The sequence below is a fragment of the Myzus persicae genome, unplaced genomic scaffold (assembly GCF_001856785.1).
Source record: "Myzus persicae strain clone G006 unplaced genomic scaffold, MPER_G0061.0, whole genome shotgun sequence".
In the NCBI taxonomy this organism is placed as follows: domain Eukaryota; kingdom Metazoa; phylum Arthropoda; class Insecta; order Hemiptera; family Aphididae; genus Myzus; species Myzus persicae.
In genome coordinates this window covers 523360-547525 of record NW_019100593.1, presented here as the reverse complement: position 1 = coordinate 547525, position 24166 = coordinate 523360, and the positions used below count along the sequence as shown (strand labels likewise).

General features: G+C 26.5%; 1 protein-coding gene across 2 annotated transcripts; it reads right to left on the bottom strand.

Moving 5' to 3' along the window:
* Positions 1 to 719: 719 nt before the first annotated feature.
* Positions 720 to 2769, bottom strand: LOC111035632 (FAD-linked sulfhydryl oxidase ALR-like). Of its 2 annotated transcripts, XM_022317337.1 has the most exons (4): positions 2214 to 2769; positions 1591 to 1738; positions 1016 to 1187; positions 720 to 944 (listed from the first exon to the last, which is right to left on the bottom strand). In XM_022317337.1, the coding sequence occupies exons 1-3, from the start codon at positions 2248 to 2250 to the stop codon at positions 1025 to 1027; spliced, it is 348 nt and encodes a 115-aa protein (XP_022173029.1). In that variant the 5' UTR covers positions 2251 to 2769; the 3' UTR covers positions 720 to 944; positions 1016 to 1024. The 2 variants fall into 2 exon arrangements, with proteins under 2 accessions (XP_022173029.1, XP_022173021.1); XM_022317329.1 differs by having other exon boundaries at positions 720 to 1187.
* Positions 2770 to 24166: the final 21397 nt, after the last annotated feature.

Sequence of the window (24166 nt, the reverse complement as noted above, 5' to 3'; positions counted from 1 at the left end):
TGATTATTGTCTTAATGAAATATACAGTAGGTATAGGTATATAGTGTCGTATATTGTAGACAGTCGTCGGTATAATTATTTTACTTAGGTAGGAATATTTTTAGCAATTAAGATATTAGGATAGGTCAAGCCTAGGAAGCTAAATGTGCTGAGGCGACAATAATATTTTGTATATAACGTCGCCGTAAGCGCAGGCACGAGAGGTCGGGTCGTCGCTGAGTGTCGCTCCGCGAGGACGCGGGTACGACGACCTTCTGGTGGCGGTCGTAATACGGGCTAGGCGATCCGAATTAGTTTAAGTGTTTTATTTATGTTCATTTTCAATAAAAAGTGTTTCCGACCCCCAAAAATTATCTGTTCTGTTTGAGTAGTCACACAATTTGCCGTACTCCTTGAATCCAATCTGTAACCGGTTAATTTATGGTCGTTGAGGATTTCAGGTTTAAACGGTAAAGGTAATCTTACGTTATTGTATTCTTTTCAATCCAATTTGTAACCGGTTAATTCATGGTCGTTGAGGATTGAAAAGTCTAAGCAGTAAAGTAACGATATCGACTTTTGAGAGCCAAACTGTAACCGGTTAATTTATGGTCTTTTGGCGCCTCAAACGTCGGTATAGAGGTATATCACTTGAAAAGTGCATATACGACAATAGGTAGTAGGTAGTAATTTTATATAAAAAAATATTTCCAAAATTAGTAACTAAAATAGATGGACATTTAATTATTATTTAATTTTGCATGTTTTCTATTCAGTGTGTACTGTTTACCAATAAATACCATCCATTAAAATTTAACTATAGGCGTTCTTATATACCTAATTAATTTGATTATGTGAAATAAATAAAACTATTGAGCTTTCTATTTAGTATTTAGGTACAATGTTTATGACAACGCTTCTAAGTTCTAACATACAGCTTAAAATCTCAAACTGTATTTTGAAATCTAAAAATAAATAATATGTTACAATATTTATGTATCTAATAAAACAATTATATAATAAGCACATATTATACATTTATATTTTAATCACAGCTTCCATCATTCCATCCATCTCTCCATCTTTCATTTACTTTGTTACAATTGAAAAATGGTTTTCCAATTTTTTGATTCACATCGTTGTGTACAGAACATAGCCATTCAGATAATGTATTCTGAGAGTTAGTTACTGGTGGTCGTTGGGTTAACCTATGAACGAAAAAGCTAGATCAGTATACTTGAAAAATGTAAATGTTTACTAGGCATATCAGGCATATTTATTTCAAGGGTGGCCCTAGGCCCTCCCAGCCTGTATTTCTTAAAAATGTCATATTGTTAACTACAAAATGACAAAAAAAACCTATTATAATAGAGACATTTTTCTGAAAATTATGACTTGCCCCCCCCCTCCCCCAACCATGTCTCAGAAGCCGCCCCTGATTTATTCTGATCTATAAATATATATATATATATATATATTTATTCTGATCTATATATATAAATATTCTGATCTAAATATTAAAATTAATATTAATGGCACATAAGACATAAGGTACCTACCAACCAACAAATAAGTTCTACAGCATCATAAAATTATATGTGTGTAACTTACAGATGAGAAAAATCACGACCACATGCTTGACAAGGATACAGACGGCCGAGTAGTTTAAAAAATTGGTGTACATCTTCCTGTTCTTGGTGTGAAGGTTCGTCTGGATAGTTTGCCACCATAGTATGAAGCAAATTCCAGGTATGATATCCTATAGATAAAAATATTTCATTATTTCAAACATTATAAAATCTGTTCTGAAGTGTGTAAAAATGTTTTTAATTTATCTTTAGACTGGGTTTTATTCCTTACATTATCTTCATTAGATTCGTCCCACTAGCAATATTCCAATATCAATTTTGGGGTACCTAAGTGTGAATCTAGATATTATTATAATTTATAAGGAATAAAGTCAAGAAGTGATTGGCCATAATACAATGAAGAAAAGTTAGGAAAGTCTACCCTGCAAAACGTGCTTTGAAGTATTTTGCACCATTACTTGACACCTATAAATCGTTCTTATGATTAAAAAATAATATTTTTCATTAATTATATACTAATTTTTCGATATTTTGCCTAGATATTTAAAAACAATCATCTAAACGTATATTGACAAACTTGCTAACTGTTGTGAAATAACAATTGTTAATTCAACTCAATTCATATTAATGCGATAATTTACTTACCGAGTTGAACTTTATTCAACGGGCAATTGTGTTCCATTTAAAATGTGTCCTTCAGAAATAAAATGCGTTTTTGAAAATTTACAAAATTTGAAATCATTAGGTAGAAATATTATACACACACGTGTTACTATAGGCAACAAATAAATTATACAACTTGTGTGAAAAAAATAATATTTATTTAGTATTTAAGTTATCTATATTAATACGTTATTCTAATCTCTAATAGTAGACTATATAATATATATAAATTGCATAAAATTTTAAAGTACTGATTTAAAAATTCAATAAAAATAAATGTGAATTAAGCTTAACCTTTTTTTAAAAAAAATTACACCAATACAACAACGTAAGGAACCTTATTGCGTTGCATTTTCAAGTTTTTAACCGAGCAAAAAATTGTTTATCAGCAATAATTTGGAAAAAATGCTCACGAAGCTCAGAAAGAGTAAAATATTTTTTAAATGTTATCATGTACAGAAAATGCTTATTTAAAAATTGGGTAGTTCACTCTAATAGTTGCTCAGACGCTCAGCCTAGAGCTATAATAGTAATGTAGGTACTAAAGGCTAATACATATTTAGTGAAAATATCAAGTATTTATAGTAATTTGTACATTTTTGAATTACAAAAAAAAAACAAAATCCATCTTGTCGGAAACTGGTTTAGTAAAAACTTTTTTAACAGAAGTACATTATTTTCTTAGTAATGTTTTCCGAAATATTTACTTTTTTGTTCTAATGCAAATAGTAAATTAAAAGTTACACTTAATTTTCTTTTACAGCATTTCAAATATTTATAGAACATTTTATTACTAGTGAGTCTTATATAAGATTCACATCGTTTTTCATTAAAATTCTGCAACATATCTAAACTTATTAAAGGATAATTTTCATCAAATGTGATAAATGTTTCATTTCTTAAGATGTGAAGCTGTTTGCATTTTTAATATATTTTGTCAGTTTATCAGCATTGCCTGATTAAGGTTGATTTAGATTCTGCTTAGTTTCGATTTGGACAATGCATACTGTTAAATTTTCAACTAGTAGGTAAGTCATCGAATCACCTGTATTTTTCAAATAAATTAAGCATTTTAAAAGAATTTTAAAGAAGAAAAAGAAGCGAGAAAGTGGGTAACGCTCTACTGTACCTACATTTGGGTGCCAAGAGAGACTAAAACGTATTTGTATGGACGTGTTCAATTTGAATTCAATAATAATATAAATTCATTATATACAAAAACGATTCTGGTCGAAGACAATCCTTTAGCCTATAATATTAATTATTACAAAAGTATATTATATGATATTATTGTGATTAAATATATTTATTTTACTATTAGACATTAACACTATACAGTAGGTTAAATTCATTTTTGACGAAAAAAATCGTATTTCTAAATGTAATGGTGTGTATAAAATATAATCTTATAAAATATACTCTAAAAGTTTCAAGCACCTACAAATAATATTTTTAAATTAGGTACAACAAAATAACTAAAATCTTTGGTCTTGGTTTTAATATGTAATTTCGTTGAAATTTGAGCTTAAAATGTCTGTAAACAAAAAATTATGTTTTATGTTTTTTAAGATTTTTTGGATACAGTTTGTACTGTTAAACAGAATCCTTGTTTTAAATTTTTAATCCTTAGCTATAAAAATTGATTTTTTTTATAATTATTTGACTAGAAAAAAGTTTTTAAATTTTCGAGATTTTGATTGTGCATATGGATCTTAAATATTTCTCAACTGCTATATAACAACTTATGAGAAGCCTATTTTATTAAATTTTCAAGCTTTTTGGTCCAATGAATAAAATTTTCTTGGTGGTTATAGAAAAAAACTAAAAAAGTTGAAAATTAAAAATGTTCGTAAACAGATCAAAACGAGTCAAAATATTTCGAAAATTTTATCAAGCTATAGAATTTGGTATAAATATTAAGCATTTACTGTGATTCGTTATACATATTCAATTACAACAAAATTAGAAAATCGTTCTGTGATAAATCGAATGAATATCTAACGTCATAAAAATTTAACTCGTCTATCCGCACGGAAAAAACATAACAGTTATTTGTACTATAAAAATAGTAGGATTGACTGTATTTTATAATTGCTATAGGGATAGTAGCTATAAGATTAGTCAGATTTACTACAATATTATAGTAAAGTTATTATAGTTATTCGAACTGAAATATGCAGTCTTTTTTACTATATTTTTGTAGTGCTAAATACGTTTTAATTTAGTTTGATTGAACAATATTTACATTTATCCCTACTATGAGCTTAGTGACAATTACTAAAAATAAATAAGTGTTTACTATTAAAAACAGTTGACTGAACTACAATTTGAAACAACTACAACTATAAATTGTAGTACTTATTCCTATTTGATTTTTTTTTTAGTAATATCTATTTACTATTATTTATAATAACCAGTAGGTAATTCCCATTCAAATAAGTTTATTTTTTATATATATATATATAATAATAAAATGATTATAGGCACAACTTAAATCAATTGCAAACCAATCGGAGGATTAATAGATTAATAACAAAAGCGAGATACAAAAAAAATATCAAAAAAAACCGCTTTAATACACATTTAATTTTTTTTATTGATAATTTAAATACATTTAATACATGATAATTGTATGGATAAGTAAAATATTTAAATATTTTTTTTTAAAAACATTAAGAAGGTATATAACATTTAAAATAAAAATAATATATTCATTGTAAATGTATAATACAGGATGTGTAATACATTAACATGATACAACATTTATATAGATGTATAGTTACAAGTTTAATAGTAAAATAGAATAATATTATACTTTTAATAACCTTTTTATAAATATATTTCCATTAGAAATACTTTTATGGTGAACAGGAAAAATATTTTCTAATTCATTAATTTTTATATGACTTAATTTGGAAGAAAACTTTACCATATAATGCACCAAAGTGTTCATCATAGTTAATAGTATCAAATAAATTATATATAATAAATGGTTCATTTTTTATAATAAAAATACATTTAATCAATCCAAATAAAGGTAATAAATCATTATTTTCATCACACACATTAATAATTACAGACATACTTTTGGTGTTATATGAAACTCCATTGATAATTACCCACGAAACAAAATATACATCACTGTTATTCAAATCATAATTGCCGGAGTATGTATTATACAAATCTATGTCCACTGGCAATAATTTCGATAATGGTCCTATTTCGATCGGAATGGTATAATAATTATTTTTAGTTGACAATAGTCTGCATGACAATCTTAACTGTGGTTTAATCGATAATGTTTTTTGTATATTTTTGCTAGAAGTTATCGAATTAGCTGTATTTTTTAGTTCTCTATGCTTACCTTCAAACCTCATTGACCAAAATAATGATAGTGGACCAGATTTGTTATGTATTAGTGGGTAATGATTCATATGATGGTGTTTAGGTTTTAAATTGGTACGAAATATTTTTAGATATATATAGTGTGGTGCTCTGTGATTAAATCAGTTTTAGTCCACTTAGATAATATAATATTTAAAATTTTGTCGAGTATAATATAAATTGACCAAATTTTGGAATTACGGGGAACTAAATCACCAATAATTAACCCCAAGTTCTTTACAAAACAAAGCATTTCACTGGCGGACATTTTAATTTTACCTTTACTTTTTAAAGTTTCGCCAAGTATCAAAGTTGGTCTTCTTCGGATATCGATTAATCCATAATCAAAAAATTCTATTCTATTATTTAAAATATCGATTGAAAAGTATTTCAAATCAAAAATCATAATTTTCAACATTAAACCAATATTGTAATTACACACACCCTCTAACATGTCATGCATAATATCAACACAGTAATTCTCCGTTACATGAAATTAATTTAATTGATTCCACACACATGTTCTTTAATTCTTGTTATTGATATGTCTTTCTGAAGGATATCATCGTCATAATTTGTGCGGTTTCGAAGATTTGTATCAACTTGAATTGTTTTTACATAGCATTCATATTTTATTGTTTTACAAAATCGCTACGGATATTTTGCCACAAGACTTTCCGTAAATCCTAATATTGAATGTAACCCCAAGTTATCGTCTATAATTAAACCCAAAGAGAAGAAAATATTGTAAACTTTATAATTAACCGTAACGAAAATACCGGCAGATTCTAAATAATTTAGCTCTGCAATTAAATCTTTAAAAATTACATTATTCCCAAAATATTTTTTGTCATCAGTTTTAAAAAGTGACGCCAAAAAAATATTATCCAACAACGACGATAATTCAGGAGGCATACAAGCTATAATTGCTAAATTGCACCGAACTTTTGGTTACCAGCATGTGAACCTATAGCGGATTATTAACCTTAAAATCATCAAAATATAAAAATAAAGGGAAAATAATTTTGGCTGGAAGATTTTTACATTTTTCTCGCCATTTTTGAGGTTGCAGAAAGTACGTACGTTTCACCAGCCCCCCCCCTCCCATTTCAATTTTCAAAATTTTTTTGGTTAAATATTTAGCGTACAAATAGCTTGAATTGGCGTGACTAATTTTGAAATTTGCGATGCACAAGATCAACTTCAAAAGTAAAAATAGGGTAGGGGGCTTGTAGAAACGTTTCTAAGGCCCCCCTCAACCAAATTTTAAGTAATAAGGGGTTTTTTTCCATCCTAATAATTAGCGTGCAATTAGCGTGAATTTGCGTGACCTGTTTCTAAACCGTACGCCCAAAGCCCCGAGTACAAGGCGCTATGCCCCCTTTTACCAATTTCGCCAACCCCTCCCTGACGACAAAAAAAAACTTTTGTATTTTTTTTAACGCCAATAATTAGCGTGCAATTAGCGTGAATTTGCGTGACCTGTTTCGAAACCTTACGCCCAGGCCCCTGGCATCATACAAATCCCCTTTATTACCTATATTATTGTTTTAATACGTTAACATGCAAAAGTGAATTCTTAATATTTTATATTGGTTGTGACACTCTATAGTATCATCTTCGTTTAGTCAATATCACGTTTAATTATTTATTGTAATCATGAATACTTTTCCAGTTTTCCACACTTAAAAAAAGATTATTAGTGATTAGTGATTACTATATATTTTTAATTGGTTATAAAATGTTATGAGTTTTACAAATTTATGTAACAACCAGCGGCGCAAATATGGGAGGGGGGGGGGGCTATGGAGGCTTAGCCCCCCCCCCAAAGTATCCTTAATTTATAAAAATCAATAAATAAAAAATCAATTTTAATTGTTTTTAATTAAGTGTATTAATTTTGAAATATGCAAAACATTACATTCCTATGATTCTTATGACTTCCATCATATGATATTAATTATAATTTATCATATAGGCAAGTAAAGTATGTAAGTACAACATTTTACCTACAGAATTTAAATTAAAAATTTAATTATTTAATTCAAACCATAGTTAAAGAGGAGAATATTTCTAAAAATTTGATACTTTTAAGTTTTAACTTTTACAAAGGTAGAGTACCTAATAAAGTGTAAATTTTTTCAGACTATTGTATATAGCCCAGTGAACTTAAACTAAAAATCATCAAGAAATTTTAATAGGATATACCTGCTATTTACCCATTGATCATGCAAAGAGGAGAATGTATGCAAATCCTTAAAAAATATATATATTTTGTATATCTGTTGGAACACTAGAATTTCAAAATCAAAATCTATTTCTCTGACCCCACCCCCGCTGATAAAAGAGGAAAACATGTACACAATAACAAAACAAGTGATTTAAAAATACAGTATGTAGAACATTTTATGAACAAATTCCCTCCATACAAATCACATTATTCTAGAAAAAAAAGAGTTAACAAAAAATATTTAGCTCCAGATCTAAAATAATATTAAACGCATGTATAAATTTTATAAAGAAGAGATTCATGAATCAGTATCACTTTTTATTTTTCAAGAAACATTCAATAAAAAATATAATTTACATCTTCCTGATAGCTGTAAGAAATGTGGTAACTTTATTATAAAATTAAAATATGAGGATAACGATGAAAAAAAAAAAAGTTAATGTTGTGTCTTTTTATTTTGTTAAGTTTTATGACAATCATACTGTTAATAACCATTTATTCTAAAAATTGTAATATTGTTTAAAAATAATTATTATTGTTTACATAATAGTACCAGCTATCCTCAAAAAAATATGTGTTGCTGAAAATATTTCTGAGGACCCAACCACCTTCCAATATTTTTTAGAAAATACAAATTACCAATATTCAATCTGCAGTGGGTACTGGTTCACATATTTTTCTAATCTTTAGGTGTTATTTAAACTATGTGATAATTTAAAAATATATATACAACACTATATTTTAAATTGGTTACAAAATTAATTATACCTACTTATAACTTTAAAGTTTAAACAAGAACAACCAAATCAAAAACTATGTACTGTACAATACCATACAATATTGTATATATTAAATATAAATAAAAAATAATGATGATGATAATATAATAATATTATATTCTCATAATTTCAAATGTTTAGGTTACTCATAGTTTAGTTTAAAATTTAGATATAATAAATTACTTCAAGGAAGAATTATAGGCAATATATTAGAGCAGTAAATAATATAACATACCATATTATTACTATATACATTTCTATACTACTATTATAAAATCTTTATTTATAACAATTATAACTAAGCATACAAAATGACATAACATAATAATTTATTAATCATAACATATTCGTCTGAAAACGATTTATTCCAGAACTTGTATTTAGTATTGTTTTGTTTTAATTATAAGTCATAGTATGATAAAAAATTACACAAGTACCCAAAATCCATCCGGGTACCCACCCACACACCAAATTTTGAATGTGTTTCTCAAGCAACACATCCAGCATAGGATATAGCCACCACTGAATTAGTACCTATAAGTTAGACCAGTGTTTCCCAAAGTGTGTGCCGTGAAATTTGAAAGGTGTGCCGCAACAACTTGAACTTTTTTTTTATAAAAAAACATAAAATGATTTTTTCAAAATATTAAAATGTATAATAAAAATTAAAATAATTAATACAAAAATTAACTTTAAATTCACAAATAAAAAGATATAATTATAAATTTTAGTGTGAAACGTGTGCTTGATGTTGTTTGCATAATAGTTCAATTCTAGTTCTATGATATTCTGTGATATATAAAACGATAATAATAATGATAATCATACCCGACATCATTATATACCTATTATTCGATAAGTATATAATATTTATCCAAAGTGTGTCGTGACTTATAAAAACTAATAATAATGTGCCACAATGGGAAAAAGTTTGGGAACAGCTGAGTTAGACCAACCATATGAAATAACTATATTTTAATGCTAATTCCATTGCTATAGTGTTTTAATTAATATTAGTTAAGAAACTAGGTACGCAACATTAAAAAAAAGATTAATTATTAAAAGACAGAAAAATCTTTAAGAAATGCTGATACTATTACAGGCATTTTCTAAGAATAATTGATTTGTGGGTTAATTTGTTCTGATGCTAGCACCTCATTGTCCATATTTTGCCACTGAAAAACCTTCTCAAAAACAGAGAAAATGAATGGTAATGGTCAGATGAAAAACCCAAAAGAGATGGGATTACTGGTAAGAAGAAACATAGTCGCTACATAAAATACAATAAAACCATATAGGTATCTTTTATGAAATATTCAACTCTTTATGTTTTTATGTCAGCATGTGACAACATGTTATGTCAACATCTTATGTCTTACTATATATTTAAATAAATACAATATGTACTACATATGTACTTAGGTAGGTATACTAAAAACAAAAAACATTAAAATTATTTTATTAACATTTACATTTTTTTATTATTATTATTATTGATTGTGGAAAATAAGATAACTTTTAAATAATTAAATCAGTACAAAAATAGTATTAAAAAGTTTATACTATTTTTCGAAATAATTTGTTCTCAATAAGGTGTTATGATTTTTATTATGTTTTTTTTATTTATTTGTTTTCTGAACACAATTGGTAATTATGTTTTTGTAGTTTTATTAATAAAAGAAACATTATTCTTTTACGGAATATGTCTCATTAATATGACTTAATAAAAAAAAAAACTATATTTAAAATATATATTAAGTACCTACTATTTCTATGTTCACATGACAAAATTAAAAACCTATTACTTGAACGACATATTATGATTACAATAAATAATTAAACGTGATATTGAATAAACGAAGATGATACTATAGACTCTATATATCATGCGGCCCGCGTACCTTTTTTATCTGGCCCGCGCTACATTTTCAAATTACTTCATATAATTTTAGCGCTTATCTGTATTTTATTTTATTACATTTTTTGATGAAATGTAGATATAAATTCTTATCTAGTTTTAAACCGAAACTAAATTATTAAATGTCTAAATATATATTTATAATGGCATAGCTAACATACTATTTTTTTTTGCTTTCTCCTATGCACTGCGGCCCGCTAGATTTTAAAGTATTTAAAAGTGGCCCGCTAGTTACTTTGAGTTGCCCATCCCGTATCAGTATAGAGTATCACAATCAATATAAAATGTTAAGAATTCACTTTTGCATGTTAACGTATTATAACAATAATATAGGTAATAAAGGGGATTTGCATGATGCCAGGGGCCTGGGCGTAAGGTTTCGAAACAGGTCACGCAAATTCACGCTAATTGCACGTTAATTATTAGGATGGAAAAAAATCCCTTATTACTTAAAATTTGGTTGAGGGGGGTCGTAGAAACGTTTCTACAAGCCCCCTACCCTATTTTTACTTTTGAAGTTGATCTTGTGCCCCGCAAATTTCAAAATTAGTCACGACAATTCAAGCTAATTGTACGCTAAATATTTAGCCAACAATTGTTTTGAAAATTGAAATGGGGGGGGGGGGGCTGGTGAAACGTACGTGCATAAAGTTGTAAACGAATTTATTGCACGATTTCATATTTTCTATATAACTTAGTATGACATCTAATAAATTTGAGTGTTCTAGGACTTTTTTAAAAATATCTCTAAGTGGAATCACACATATTTTAACTTCCACGTTTTCTAATACAACCCTACCATCAATTAATTTGTCACCTAGTCTATGCCCAGTAACTATTTCTTTTGGACGAATAAATACACCAAGTTCATCGAGTGTTTTAAATCGCGTGTACTCCGATTTCATATTAACGAAGGGATCTGATAATACTTTCATCTCACTAAACACCACCGATAATTCATCTTTAACAATAGTATCACAACATTTATCAATACATTTATTTATTTTAAAACTAAAAATCGACACAATTGAGTCAATAAAATCTTGGACATCATCAATTAAATTATCAATTTTATTTCTGGGAATAACGGTATCGCTATACCATTTACATATCATACTTAAAGCATTTAATCGTAATTTTTTTAAATCATCAAATGGAGGGATATTATCATTTTGTTTAATATCATCTAAGATATTTAAATTTATATTAAATAATGTTGTTATTGTATCTTCAACGAACACTGGTGAGTTTGTTATCATTTAGCGTTAGTTGTGAATTAACAGATATTTATGATTTAGAATCATAATCATGCTGTTTAAGGTGTCTTTTATAAGTATCGATAATATTAAATATTCTAAGACAATCCTGTAATGGACAATTAAATGTTTTGATTGAGTTTAAATTGTGGTATAAATTGAAATGCATAAACAAATGACTTATGCATAGTGCCTCGTAATTACATAAAAAAACCATACATAACCATTTTGAAAATTTTAATTACAATACAAAAATATTTTTGAACTTTTTTAACAAATTTAATTACCAGCTAGGTATATTATAGGTATAAGGTGCATTCAATAAAAATAATGTAATTAAAGGTTAACAAAAACAAGTAGGTACTTAATCTAAAATCTAAATTGGTAGAAAAGTATTATGAGTACAATATTTGAACAGTTTTACTATTTGGAAAATAAATATTAATGGTAAGTATAGCATTAAATTAAAAATATAAGAATGCAATAAATACATATAATAATAATATACATTTATATCTTCAATCTACATAGTGCATATAGTAGTGTCGTATACGCCACGCAAAGGCTTGACGTATACAACAGATATCTTTCGGTTTCTTATTCTCTAACCGTCAAACAAGTAAATTATCGATATCTGCTGTATGAACTTTATTTAAATTATTCTTTTGGTGACCACGATGACGAGTACTGCACAAAAGATAATTAAACTAGGTCCAAACAGGGTTTACACAATACTACTCTAAAGTTACTTTACTCTCTAACAACTGACCACGATAACGAGTACTGGATGTTTGAGAGTGAGATGTCTTTAACCTAGGCAAAGTCTTCCTCTTTCTCGACTGACCACGATAACGAGTACTGGACGAGAAAGTAAGTATTACAGTGTCTTAATATCCTTTTCAAAAGTGTTTTTCCACCGCCAACGCCTCTTTACACTCAAGATAAAATATTCTAAAATAATCGTAAATAAAACAGTAACACTTGGTTAAAGGAATTAAATATAATATATTAAAGAATATCAAAAACAAATAATAAAAAGAAACGTCAAAAAAAACTGCTTGTTAGCCTCGACAATGAGTGATCCAAAAACTGAACAGCCCCGCTCCCGTCGCAGACGTCGCCTTATGTAGTGGTAGCAATTTTGCTGATTCGGCTTTATTCAATTTTGCATCATTGTTTTTATTTTTTATAATTTTGTTATGTATATGTACAACAGTAGGTACTTTGAATAGGTACTATAGGTGCCTATAACATATTGTTTAAGCCAGGTAGGTATGGTAGATACAGAAAAAAATTTTAAATATAAATATCTAAAACATGCTTTAATTTTTTTATAGTGAATAGATAATAGTTATAGGCACAAATTATTTTTAAACAATTAATACTTCATTATACCCATTTACTTTATAGATACTAATATATTACTAGTAGGTAGAAATTTTTTAAATTTAGGTATAAAGTTATTACCTATATTATACTAATAATTATTAGTAATTACAATTATGTAATTACCTATATTGATTCCAAATATTTTATCAAACACTGAACCTCTATAAATTTTTTTCTGATTTATCTGTTATTTTAAAAAAATAATCTTGTATAAACCACCAAATTTGTTCGGCTTCTTGGGGATATTGCAAATTTAATGAGTGAAATGATTTAAAACATATGTCTAATGCTTTAATGGGGGTTTCAAGTTTATAATAAATATCATTTATTACTGTGTAGTAGCCAATTGTATCATTTGAATTCCCCACAATGGCAACGTAGGGTTGAACCGTTAGACCACAATTGAATGCTCTGTCGATTTTATGTTGATGCGTAGTCTTGAGATCATTCACGTTCTATGTGTAATAAACAACTATAGATTAAAGTTAATTTAATTATATACCTTAATTACAGAATTCTATGTTACAATAATTTAGAATGTACAGATTAAGTATTTGATATAAATAATGTATACTATAAAATATGATGGACACATAGGTTTAGGTACTTACGACCTACCTACGCATAATGAGGCATATTAGTACTTATATAATATATGCATATTATACAATACACTACACATATTTTAATATTTATATACTATACAGAAATATAGGTAGTGTTATTGTAATAACTGGTGACACCAGTATTATGTGTGAGCATGTCATATTGCTATAGGACCTTGTTGATATTATAAAAAAATATCAAAATAAATAAAAAAAAAGACCAAATCTAAATGTAAATAGGTAGTATATTATATTATATTATATCATATAAGTACCTAATCTTTTCTGTGGTCAAACTACCTGCCCTTAAACTTTTCCAGACCAAAATATAAAGTAAATTAATAAATCATTTTAAACTTATAGTAATGTTGACTATGACAGCACTAGCTTGTTCCAGTTTTGACGGTTTCCTCATTAAGTACTTTGTAATATTTTCATCATCAGCTGTTGACTTTTTGGAGACTTTAATATTTACTGGCTTGAATAGGTAAGGCAATATTTGAATTGCAGCTAAATCATCATCTTCTAAAACAATGATAGTTATTAATTATAGTAAGTTGTAGGTAGTTAATATTATTCTATAATAATTGTTAGTATTATACCGATATCATAGTAAAAACTTACCCAATATATCAGGTGTTAAAATTTTTTTGACCAAGTTTTGTTCATTCAAATTCAAATTATACAAAGGTTGTATAATTTACAAAAAACTGACAAAATCTACAAACAAACCAAAAAAGACAGAAATACCTAAATAACAAGACACCTCACGTCGTCATGCATCGCATGCACCCTGGTCCGGCCCATCATATGCCAGTGTAACAGCCGCCCAACCAATATCCAGTACTACAAATTCAAATTCAAATTCAACGTCAAACATCTTGAACGAACTCAAAATTTTATTAAATCCATTAATTTCTCTGATAACTGTAATTTTAAGCAAACTAACAACAATATTCCCATAGCAGTCATTATTTCCAATATTAAATCTTTTATCAACAAACCTCATTAAAATTATCTACAATCCCCATTCCATATTCTATTGTATAAACCGTAATCTAAACTTCTAAACTGTAATCTACTTGTAATAGCATGCAATATGCTGAAACATTTAATTATAATAAATAAAAAAAAAATTAATTTCTTTGTTTTTTAAATATAATTTTAAAATTTCTTTAAAAATGTCAAACTTTTGGATGAGTCATTGATCTTTTTTAGGGAATAAATGATCAAAATCCATATTAATCTAAAATATGATTAAATAGTAATCTTTAATAGGCACATTTGTTTACAGAATACCTACTTATTTTTAAAATACAATAATTAAAAATAATATCTTTCAAATATTAAACATTTTAACTATATGTGAATTTGTTAAAATTAAATATAGGTACTATAATATTAGGTAAATGAGTACTCGTAGGTCCCTATTATAAATAAATAAATGTTCAACAGAGTTATATAGGTAGGTATTAAAAGGAAAACTGTTTATAATTAGTGTAACTTAACTTACAAGTATGTGACCTGTTGGTTTTGTTAATGCAGGATATTTAAGATTATCATTATTATCAATATTATGTTTACTTAAACGATAATGAACAGTTTCTGTCCATAGCTGGTATAATGTGAATTCCGGTTCAATATTGTGCTTTAACCAAACAAGTGAATCTAAAATATCTGTTTGATATGATAAATATATAGTTAATAAATTAGTTTAAATATAGGGTACCTAATAAGTTGCTATTTAAATTAAACAAAAAAAAATATTTGATTAAGGGTACATTTTAATTTATAATTAGTATACTAAAAAGTAATTATATTATCATGACCTTCTAAATTTGAGAAAACTTCATTTTGTTTATCACAAGGTTTGTGTACTGATTTTTCTTATTTCTTTTTTGCTATTGCAATACTTATCATACAATTTCCCTCTTTTAGGGCTAACTTTATTCCCTTCTTGTAATAAGGAATGAAATAAACATGTTGGGTTTCTGAAGGAAATAATTCTTCTATACCTAAAATATGGACATTTCAGTGTTAATACATATTATTTGTTATTTTTAAAAAACCTTAATAAATAAAAAAAGTTTGTAATATTATTATGAATTTAATGTTTAAGTAAAATAACATGCTATAAACTTTATGTTATGACAAAACATTTTTTAACGGATCAGTCATGATACTTTCTCCTAAAACTGATACATTAACAAATACATTTTTAAATATTAATAAAAACAAAAATTGATTCATCAAAATAATGATGTTGAAAATATTTATAGGTTGATGTTATATTAGAAATTAAAACAAAAATTAAGTTCTCATTTACATAAAAATAAAAAAAAATTAAAAAGTTAAAATGTGTACCTAATAGGTAGGTATTATAGACAGTAACAAAATTAATGATCTATATTTAAAATAATTTTGTCTAATGCTTACAACTACAAATTAAATATTTATAAATTATACCACACTCTAAAACAATTTAAAGATAAAATATGAACCTTTTGCAATTTTTGAAAATCGTAAAGTATCAATTTTATTTGCCCCTTCAGATTTGAATAATTCATGTTTAATTAACACTCCACAAAGTCTATTTCTCATTTTAGAACTTAAACATCCATTTGGAACATAATGTTGGAGTATAATGAGACCATCTTGGAATTGTTCCAATATTGTTTTAATGAAATTGTCTATAACTTAAATTTTGTAATCATTAGTATAAAAAAATTATTTTAACATTTTCTACAATTACTAGAATTTCTATCTATGCGTTGCTCACTATCTACAGAACCTTCAGTATCTGCACATCAAAAATGCTTCTATTAGTTATGGTTGGTTTTGATACATCTATTCAAATTAAGTACAAAATATATTGGTAACTTTATGTAGGTAGGTATATATTACATATATTTATTGTTATTATTTTATTATTTTTATATAAATAATAATACTAAAATAGTTCAATATTTAATTATTTAAATAAATGATTGGTGGAAAATGATATTATGATAACTGATAAGTACCATATTTGTTTGTAGTATCATCTATTACAATTGTATTCAAAGGATCTGGAGTGTATATTAAATCTATAATGAGTAATTTATATTTAATTATAACAATGAAAATAAATGATTATCTTACAATTAAATACACCTAGTCTAAGTTAGGAAAACTACATTTTATCACTTTTATCACTTATTAGTTACCTTTTTCTTGTATAACAATACCCATGTTCATCAATGATTCAATTGTTATAGGCTTATCGTTTTCAAATTGGGCAGCCTTACAAGTAAATAAAAAATTAAGAGTGAGGAATACTTATTTGTGAATTAATTTCAATTTAAAAAATATCGTTATTTATAAAATTAGGCATTGTATATACGTAATATAGGCATATTTACTTCATTTGATTTTTTTAATTTTTCCAACTCATTTAATATCGAAGCCCTTTGACCCATTTTTGGAAATTAATTAATTAACATTGATTCCGTCAACAACAACAAATTAGTTTCACTAATTTATTTTTCTGAAAATTAATATTGTGTAGTATAATATACTAACAACTATAATTAAATGAAATACTTAGGTATCTTAAAAGGACATACCCGTGTTATACACATCAGACACTCGTAACATAACAAATCTACACGTACCGGATTTTAACTATAGGTACAGAGTACAGTTTGTTTATGGTTAATTGTAGAGAAAAATGACGTACGTATTACCGAACTTTTAGAGGAAAACATAAACTGTGCTTGAGCTAAGAGTTTTTTTCTATATTTTTAAATTTTTTAATGTGTTTTAAATACTTGAATTATTTAAAATTAAAAATATGTATAAATAGTTTTAAAACAAACATATAAAAACAAAACTTTTCGCTCAAGTACAGTTTATATTCACATCTACAAATTCGATAAATGTAAATTTGCTAATAATAACTATGAATAAGCTGTACTAAGCGTCGGATGGGTAAACGTAGATTTACTTTTACGTGTGTGTGAGACAAAGAAAACACATAAACGCCATCAATGGTAAGTCAGTAAAACTCGTTTGAAAAGTGTATTGAAATATTTCATTCACATCAAAGTTAAATTGGTTTTATTTGTATGACTACTTAGTTATAGAAAATAATATTAATACTCAATATTACAGTATTAAATCATTACTCATAGGGTAATTAAAAAAAGGAACCAAAAATAATATTGGGTATCCCTATTCGTGTTTTAATTTAAAAATCAAAATACTTTATCTTCAAACTTATTGACTAAATGTTTAAGCCCCACGTCATTTAACCAATTTTTGGTGAATTCATCCATATCTAAATTACATATACGAAATAATACATTGGCAAAACAAATTTAATTACTTGTCACATATTATAATATGCTAAAATATATATTTATACCTATATATGTTTACATAAAAATACACGTGTAACAGACATAATAATTTATTTATGGTTAAATTATTACCTAGTGTAGTAGTATTGTGCAATACCTACTGCAATATTTATATTTATACGAATTGGTTAAGAATATTAAAAAATAGTTTTTATCTACCTACCTACTTACGTATATGTAATTATAATAAATATTAAATTATAATTTAGAATACTGCGGGTGAATGCATTATTACAGATTACATAAAAAAAGAAATAAAACAAATAGAGAATGTTGAATATGAAAATATTTCCTATGTGATATATTACAATATTTTAACAAAAATAAAATATTATACTACCTACTTAGGTATTGATGTTTAATAACAAAGGGCAAAGGTACTTTTTAAATAGGTACATCCTTTGCCTTTATAGACATGCACTGTAGTCACATTTAAATTTTTTTAAATAGAGGTGTATTTAGGCATTTTGTATTAACTATTAACTATATTGAAAGTAACAAGGTCACAGAATATTTGGAATCGTGGAGAGTGTAGTACATATTTGATGTTGATAAATCTGTAAATAGTTGGTGGTATAAAAATTAAATATGATTGGGATTAACAGTAAAATATCAGTCTCTGCAGTTATTGTAAAATAATTTAGTCTCTAAAATTGTATGATTGGTAGCAATAAACCTTACCCATTGCTTAATATATAATCACATAAGTTAAAATTAATTTTAATTCGTAGTAGGTACTTGTAGTAAATGTTTTTGTAGCATTCACTCATATAAAATCCAAACGAACATTAGCTAAATCGTAAACGCGTTTTCAAAGAAGATCATCGGAGGTATCAGATATATAATAATGACTAATGAGTATTATAGGTAATGTTAGCTTAGTTCGTCAAATCTACAATTTTCTTCATAACGCGCGAATGTCCAGAGTCCAGACAGACCATTTATTTTATTTTTATTTAACGACTTAATAGTTACTGTAAACGGCTTTAAACGAATTCATTACTAATAGGGAAAATCGTATTTTCCAGAACAATGTTATTTAATACAAAGTATACATTATACTTAATTTTATAATACATTAAACTATTAATATTAGTTAACTATTTTAACTATATTTTTTAGTTAATACAAAAATTAAAAACTGCGTTAACTATAAAATATAGTACACATTGCTATAACAAATAACTATATATAAATAGTGATAATAAGTAAATCATTTTAGTTATTTTACCTATTAAATAGTTACATTTACTATAATTTCTTTAACTATAATATTTTAGTATTTATTTTTTTCCGTGCGCTGAACATTTTTATTTTGTTAAAAGTAGATAAACTACTGTGGAATCTTATATTAAATGTTCAAATCTTAGATATACAAAAAATATGAGTTTTTATGCATTTCTAACTCTTAATAATTTTCATATTTTCGTCATTTTGATGAAAAATGCAAAAATTCTAACTTCAGACTCTCATAAAATATTATTGTGGATTTTGAGTTCAACTTTTATTTTATTTCCATTTTAACAACAACTTATGAGGAACCTTGCATTACATTTTCAAGTTTTTTGACACCAAATTGTATTTTATCAACATTAATTTTTAAAAAACGAATGAAATTTGAAAATGTTATATGCCTATAAATTGCTCAACATGAATCGAAATATTTTAAATTTTTGAAAATGTAATGGTGTTAGAAAATGCTAATATAAACTTGCAGTAAAAATTTCATGTATATCCGGAAATATTTTTACAGTTATCTACACCAAAAACCAAGTCAATTTTGTCAAAAACCGATTTTGCGTAAAAATTCCTGTTTTTTCTTAAGTATTTTTTTTTCGTTTTTCGCTTTTGAAAACAACTGCACCAACTAGATTCACTTTCCCATCAGAAAAGATACTGAAGTTAGAAATCAAAGCATTATTTCGGGTACTATATAATGTTTAAAAAAAAAACCATCATTGTAAAATCAATAAACACGTCACTCAGAATCCAAAATGATACATTTACATGAATTAAAAATTAAACTATCTTGTTATAATTGGGGACTCAATCCCGTACCATCAACCAATAAACTTAAATGCATCAAAAGTTCAGTGAAACAATGGTGTATAACTTAAGACCTCATACCTACGACGTTAGGATATTGCTATTACCAGAATAAGCAATAAGAATAAGCAAAGATCATCCACTAATTATCAATATGCGATCATTCATGTCAAACACATATAACAATAAATCCATATTCATAATAAATAATAATAATTACCTAAATAAATATTTAGATACCTATATTTACTTATAATGATGAAAAATCAAATCAAATATTTTATCAACTATGATTAAATTAATTAAAATAATTGTTTTATATTATAAGTATAACTACTTAGTACCTACTATTATTTATTACCTACCTACTGTGATAGTTATGCACTTTTAGTATGTATAGTACCATAATCAATGCAATAATAACAAACATATTACATAGATACTCGTATTATGTAACTGTTAATGATAATATTTATGAATGAACAAAATTGGCTAGCTTGTGTTGGCTTCATCTGTATTTCTATGCATTGCCGCATTGGTATTATATATTGGCACTTCATTTTATAGTGAATGCCTAACTAAGGCTAAATAATATGATAAAAACAATTTGGTTAACTGTAGATCCGGATGATGATTGCGGTGCGTACCGGTGGTGCCTTTGGCGATATTTAACTAGGTGCCATCATGCAAGATATATGAACCAACTGCATGGTTTTGTTCGATTTTTGTGTTGGAGCTTTTCGATATTAAATAATAGGATTTGTTTTTCAAAACCTTTTGCAACGAAAATGTTCTGTCATCACTCATAGTTCTAATTCGTTAAGCACTTTATTAATACATTCAGCAATACGTATCCATTATCGATTGTGTATACTGTATAGTGTATTTCCCAAATACCCAATCGTATGCAAAAGCTTTACAATAATACATTCTAGTGTAGTATAATTTAAACTGTACACTACACGAATGTATAATCAAGAGTTGATTTCGTTGAGGTTAGGTTGTAGGTACCTTGGTACCTACCTACCTATATAATTTATAAAATATAGCAATTTACGAATGCTAAAAAATCTATTACAAATTTAAATGTCATAGAAGTAGATCCTTAATGGTTCAAAAAAATCCAAATCGAACTAAACCCTAATTCTCACGAGAAAACCTCTATAATTCGAATAAAATTCGTAATAAATTTCAGTCCCCTCCATAAATCGAAGATATTAGGGTAACGGCCGTTACCCGGGAGACTACAATATACAAATCTAATTATTTAGGGGCAGAATCTCTATAAATTGAACTTGTACTAGCTCAAATAAACTATTTAGCAGTACAGATCAACTAATGTAAAGGTATACTTATCGAATATGTAGGTAATATGTATAGATGTATGATGTATTTAGTAAGTATATGTATCTACAGCATAATGTATAAATATTTAGCATCAAGGAGTAATCGATAACGATAGGCGACGGCGTTAGTGTACCTATTGGCTATTACCATTTATTTGTGATAACTTAAGAAATTATATTCATTTAGTTTGATGGTCTATATCGTTTATTACTTTAAACAGTTAAGAGGACGTTATACCAGCATGTGTTGTCTCCGACTTACAATTGCGTAGCGTCGAAAATTTTAAGATCAAATTATGATCTGCACGTTTAGCTCCGGCCTCCGTTAGTTTAAAAAACAGAGTGCTAAACCAGCTCTTTAAAAGGTAGTCATAAAATTAGTATTAATCAGTCTGAATATGAGCCCGTTCAATACAAGCGTTTATTACTCTATAGGTATGATATAAATAATGATCGTAAAATCAAATAAAAATTTAAAATATATAGATTATACGTAGGTACCTACCCCAAATTATACCTACATATTATTATATAGTGTATACAATTTTCTAAATATAAGTATAGGACAACTTTTACAATTTATTATGCCCCCACAGATATTATTGATCTTTCGACTTTCAGTAAACACAATTTGTTTTTTATAATATCATTGTTCATTAGCTGTGCAAAACTAAAACTATTTTCTGTTGTTAAATATTTTAATTATTAACTTATTCTCTAGCTCGAGCTAATCTATTCCACAGATATAGCTCTATAAGTCTATAACCAGCGAATACATACTAATTAATACAATTATATATTTACTAAACATAATAATAGTAATAACTAAACATCTACACAATTTCAATGTATCAAATGAATATTATAGATATCATATCCACCTATGAACTACATTGCATTAAAATTTTTAAATAAATAATTTTAACGAAAACAATTTTTTTAATTAATTTGATTTTGAAATGTTGATAAACATTATTTTATCAAGGCAATAAACTCAATAAGGTATAATGAAATGGGAACATAAATAACATCATAATATTATATTCATATTACAATTATAATATACTCTTTATCTTTGTAATTTATACAGAAACAACTATAGATTAGTAGTAATTTATAGTTTTAGGTACATTAGTAAATTACACACGATGTTTTAAAAAGTAAGAAGGTAGGTAGATTTCAATTTAAAAAAATAATGAATTAAATATAATGTATAAAGCTAATGGCCCTTATTGACCCTTGTTGCCGAAACTAAAGATCAAAAAAAAAAAATTATAATTACCTAGTTTAATATTGACAATTGGCAACTAGTAATAAAGTCATAAACAAATGAAAGAAACTATAATTGTATAACCAATTGTTCAATATTAGGTGTTAACTGTTAGGTATGTACAAATCGATTTTGGATGAATAACAAAGTAGTAATAACTTATAAGTTATATTCTGAATTTATACTTAGAATTCGGAGGTATCAACATTCTCAGAAATATATTTTGATTTATATTGGTATATGAAATTAAAAAGCGGGTAAGTGGATGTTGGTCTGCTGTACATTAGGCGTCTAAAATGTCGCTGTAATGGATGGTATTAAATTTGAATTCAATGATATAATATCATTGTATTTGAAAAACGATTCTTCGTGGAGGTCGGAGACGGTATGTCAGTCTAGGATATTTTATATTGTTATTACTATTATTACTGAAAGGGTAACCGGTAGGTTGAATTAATATTATTCTTAAATTATCAGTGATGCAGGAAAAATATTATGTATACTTATGTAAAAAGTGGGCTGTTTTGGAATCGAAGATTAATGCTGAAAACTAAAATCGTTATTCTTTGTAATAAATAATAATATGTAATTTTGTCTAAATTTGAACTTAAAATAACTATATAAAAAGCTGCATTTATGTTTATTTTTAGATTTTTTAGGCTACAGAATTAAATATTTACGTTGAACTTTGTTTTACACAAAAAAAAAATATTGTTACGGGAAACGAATTATAGTAAATGTGACCATGAAGAGTGGTTGCCACGGGGACAACAATAATTTAAGTCGCAATAACTAATCAAATTTTGTTAACTATAAAATGTTGGTCTAACATCAAATTTGGTTATCAGATATAAACCGTGTTCAGTTCTCCTTACAAACCATTTGGGTATGGGTAACTTCAATGAACATAAAATGTTGTTATTACTCAATAAAAATAAAAATATAATCAGTACCAGAAGATTAGTGCAAGTAAAAAAATAATTATGATGTTACAGAAATAAATTCTGATATCATTACCAAACAATTTAGTTGTGTCTTTGACGTGTTTAGTAATAATAACATTAAAGTTAAAAATTATAAATTTTTTGCAATTACAAGTCAATATGATAATAAGTATGTATTAGTTAATACCTAACTACAACCATGTTCATTAGGTACCAAGCTATTATTATTGTTGAGTAAAATATTTAGTTAATATATTCTACAATGTAATAATATACTTAATGTCATTATGAGTGATATTGTCATAATAATAAACCTATTAATATAGGTATTTATGTTATGTGAGTCAATAATATATTTACTACTTCTT

Bases quoted from the DNA above. Each gene is read 5' to 3' on its own strand.
- LOC111035632 (XM_022317329.1), bottom strand. From the start codon at position 2,250: ATGGAACACAATTGCCCGTTGAATAAAGTTCAACTCG. The intron at 1,739-2,213 runs GTAAGTAAATTA...TTTTATCTATAG, and splicing joins GTTGAATAAAGTTCAACTCG to GATATCATACCTGGAATTTG. The intron at 1,188-1,590 runs GTAAGTTACACA...TTTCGTTCATAG, and splicing joins GGTCGTGATTTTTCTCATCT to GTTAACCCAACGACCACCAG.